The 3,557-nt window shown below is 38.8% G+C and overlaps 1 protein-coding gene across 3 annotated transcripts in view; it reads right to left on the minus strand.

Moving 5' to 3' along the window:
* The window catches only part of eps8l2 (EPS8-like 2), a 36,814-nt gene that overhangs the window by 4,520 nt on the left and 28,737 nt on the right, over window positions 1–3,557 (minus strand). For all 3 annotated transcript variants that reach the window (XM_015392661.1, XM_015392659.1, XM_015392660.1), the window contains exons 17-19: window positions 2,268–2,337; window positions 2,014–2,182; window positions 684–816 (exon numbers count right to left, since the gene is read on the minus strand). In XM_015392661.1, the coding sequence (XP_015248147.1) occupies window positions 684–816; window positions 2,014–2,182; window positions 2,268–2,337 (372 nt within the window). The remainder of the gene's footprint in view (window positions 1–683; window positions 817–2,013; window positions 2,183–2,267; window positions 2,338–3,557) is intronic.

Genomic DNA, 3,557 nt, shown 5'->3' on the forward strand with positions numbered 1-3,557 from the left:
TGAAGAGTCAATGAGTCGATGCAATCAGCTGGTTTTCCTTAGATAGAAAACTTTGGATCAATCTGACTGGATGATCTGGTGAACTGGAAAGTGACCTGAGATGACATGATGTGAATTAGAGCTATAGAAATAAACTGAATAGAAAACAAAGAACACATAAAAACTGTCCTGTAAAAAACAAAAATCAAGAGAAAAGAATAATTTGCTTCAGTCTGAGGTTTCTTCATCTTTGGCTTAAATTTAGACTCTGATTTTCCTCAATTTCTCCTTCTAAAGGAACTTTGCCTAAAGGATGCAATTAATAATGAACATTTCTAACATTATTTTTAATGTTTAGATTGTTTTTGTTTTTTTTTGATAAAGCAATGTGGGAAAAAATAAGATAGAAACTGTTATTTTGTTTCCAAGTGTGAATCTAATAGTATTAAATGTTTTTCAGCCTAAGTGTCGCTCTTACTGTTCAAAGCTGCTGCGTAACCCAGCCCAGTCTAATACTTGATTTCATCACCACTCAGCCATTTCTCCCACTAAACCTGTATTCATTCCCTGGAACCTTAAAGCTGTCAACAACTCCTAGATCCCGAATTCACGCATTGCCTCAACTTGTTCCAGCCTGTTATTGAGGTTGCATCCATAAAAAGAACAGCAGTTTCCTCAGCAGGATGCATGCAGATGTTACCAACCTCTACTAGTCCTTTCTGTAAAGACACCTGATTGAAGACACGACCCCCTTCTTCCCCACAGACGGCCTTCAGCTCCTCTTTGTTCAGGGAGAACAGCTGAGCTCCGGTCAGGATTCCCAAGCAATCTACGGTCCTGCAGAACGGACAGTGGGACAGATTATAATAACGGCATCATGTTTGTTCTCAGTGCAACACGGATTCCAGCAGAGAGCAAAATGTTGTTGAACCACAAAGGAACAGAAACATCGTTTTAAGGCTTCTAGGCATGTTGCTGCAGGAAAAAGTGGCAAAGCAATAAGTGGATTCCTCTGAGAGACGCCTCTCCAGTAGATTCAGATTAAAAAAGAAATTTTCCTTCAGTTAAACCAATATATGACTAATTATTAGTAAGTTAAAGCAGCCAAATCAAAGCTACTTCATTAACTGCTTCCCTCCTTTCCCTGAAGATCCTTTATTTCCACCTTTAACCAGGTTCAAAAGAAAAGAAAATTACAAACAATCCACTGGACTGTGGATTGTTTGTAATTTTCTTTTTTGAAATGATTATGACCTGAATGACTGAGAATCTTCTCCAGCGTATTCCTCTCCTTCAACCAGGCTGCATCAGTTAAATGATTCTTTCATTTTAGCACAGCAGTAAAAACTGCCTACATGCCTATCACCTTATGCAACTAGATTCAAGGAACAAGCAGCTGTTTTAATCTTCCTGCCGAGTTCAGAAACATGAAGACATGCGTTTATTGGATCGTAACTACAGATATATCAGAGTCCTAAGAGGGTCGGATTTTTCTAAACTCTATCCGTCTGCAGTGTTCAGAACTGAGACCTGCAACTATCTTCCTTTAAAACCCGGCCGGGTCCAAAAGGACCCTTAAATTATAAAGTGAGACCGACTCGTCATCAGAAAGATCTTTCAGGGACAACAGATGAAAAAATAGCATTTTGGGCGAATTCTGCTTATTAATTCCGTAAAAATTAAAAAAATATCCACTGGACTTGGTTTCCAAGTTTTGAAGCCGTTTCGCCACCTTTCCAGGAAGCTTTCTCAATTCAAAATTTGAATTTTTACGGAATGACTATGACCTGGATGACTGAGAACCTTCATCAGCATCTGCTTATTAATGAACACTGTCCCTTTAAATAAATAAATCTAAATCTTTAGCAAAGGAACATGAAATCTGATCAAAATATTACATTTAGGTCTATATTTATTAATTTATCCACTAATTAAACTCATTCTGTTCTTATTTCCAGCTGTAATACCTTCATGGCACGTTGAAATAATTATTTCATAAGTTATTTATTTGTCGTTTGTCGTCCTCAAACTTACGGTTTAGAGAATTCTTTAGCGGTGAGCCACGCCGTCACCTGCTCTGCGTCTGAGTGAGAGTTTAATGGCACCTGGGGGACGGTGGAGCGCTTTATCTGCACCTTTCTGGGCTCCTGCTTTTTGTTAGCAGTGATCTTCATCAACAGCTCGCTGTTCACCTCGTCCATCTCTGCAGAGAAAACCATGCGGTGAAAAAGATGGAGGAAAACTTTGGTTTGAACATTGATGTGTTTTAGCTCGGCCTGCTGACTCACTTCTGTCTTTCTGTATTCCCTTGTTGAAGCTGTGGTTCAGCGATCCTGTTGGTGAAGCCATGTAGTCGTTCTGCAATCACACAAACAAAGAACCCCCCCCCCCAGATAGATCAGGCTTCAGCTTCGATGGCCAGTTCAGTTTCAAAATAAAAGCCAGAAGCAAAATAAAGTGAATGCTTCTTTGCTGCGGAGGTGGAACGGCGAGAAAAGATTCATTTCTGATTTTATTCATCTACTGATGATGATTAACTATTAGAAATAAATATGGGAGCTGAGCGAGATATTGGACATAGTTTCTTTTTTCTAAAAGAAACAAATTATTTATCATATTTTATGAAAACTGAATGTAGAAAAATCTACAGACGATGAAATATTTAAAACTTTTTAACATTTAATCTCTGGTACAATCGAACTGAAACAACAACGATTACGTTAGAATACAGCAGGAAGATAAAGGCTGATAAAAGCTGGTGTGCGTCTCTTTTATTACATTAAATAAAATCCAGCATCTCATCTCTAAGCTTAGCAGAACACTATTTGTCTATTCTATTCAGTTTATTTCTATGGATTCACATCATGTCATCTCAGGTCACTTTACAGAAACAATTCAACCAGATTCTCTGATCGGATTAAAGTTTTTAATCTAAGAAAACCAGCTGCTTGCTGATTGGTTCTGCAGATCTACCTGTTGTAGCTCTGCAGGTAACAGCTCAGATTTTCAATCAACTAGTTCTGAAATTCAGAAATTCATTTTATTCTTTTTAACAGAATGATTAAGAATTTAGGATACATAAATAATGTAATCCAGTTGTTAAAGCTTTTTAATCTCAGATTAAATTGATCTTTGGTTAAATTATTTGGGATCTTTGTCTTATTTAAATCAACAAGTGTTTTAAAATATAGGCATGCACAGCATCCTAAAACGGTCAGCTAAATGAAACTAAACTTTTTTAAAGCGGAAATCTTTCCTGAAGATGCTGCAGTTCAAGCAGCTTCTGAGAGGGAAGCTGGACCTGCAACATCTCCTCAGCTCAGAGGCTTTGCAGGTTTACATGCAAAGTCAATGGTTGACGCTCATCAAGGAGCAGCAAAAGGTCCTGCAGCGTCTAGAGCAGCGGGAGCATCGCATCACGAGCTTCTGAGCATCTGAGGTGCGTGACGCGCTGCGAAAGCAGCAGCTGCTGCAGTTGGAAAAATGTAACTTTATCTGCTGGATGCGCCTCATCAACCAATGAGAGAAGCTGATCTGGGAGCTGGCAGGGAGTCAGACGCAGCACTGCTGATGCAGAG

This window comes from Cyprinodon variegatus, unplaced genomic scaffold (assembly GCF_000732505.1).
Source record: "Cyprinodon variegatus isolate N-32 unplaced genomic scaffold, C_variegatus-1.0 Scaffold602, whole genome shotgun sequence".
Taxonomy (NCBI): domain Eukaryota; kingdom Metazoa; phylum Chordata; class Actinopteri; order Cyprinodontiformes; family Cyprinodontidae; genus Cyprinodon; species Cyprinodon variegatus.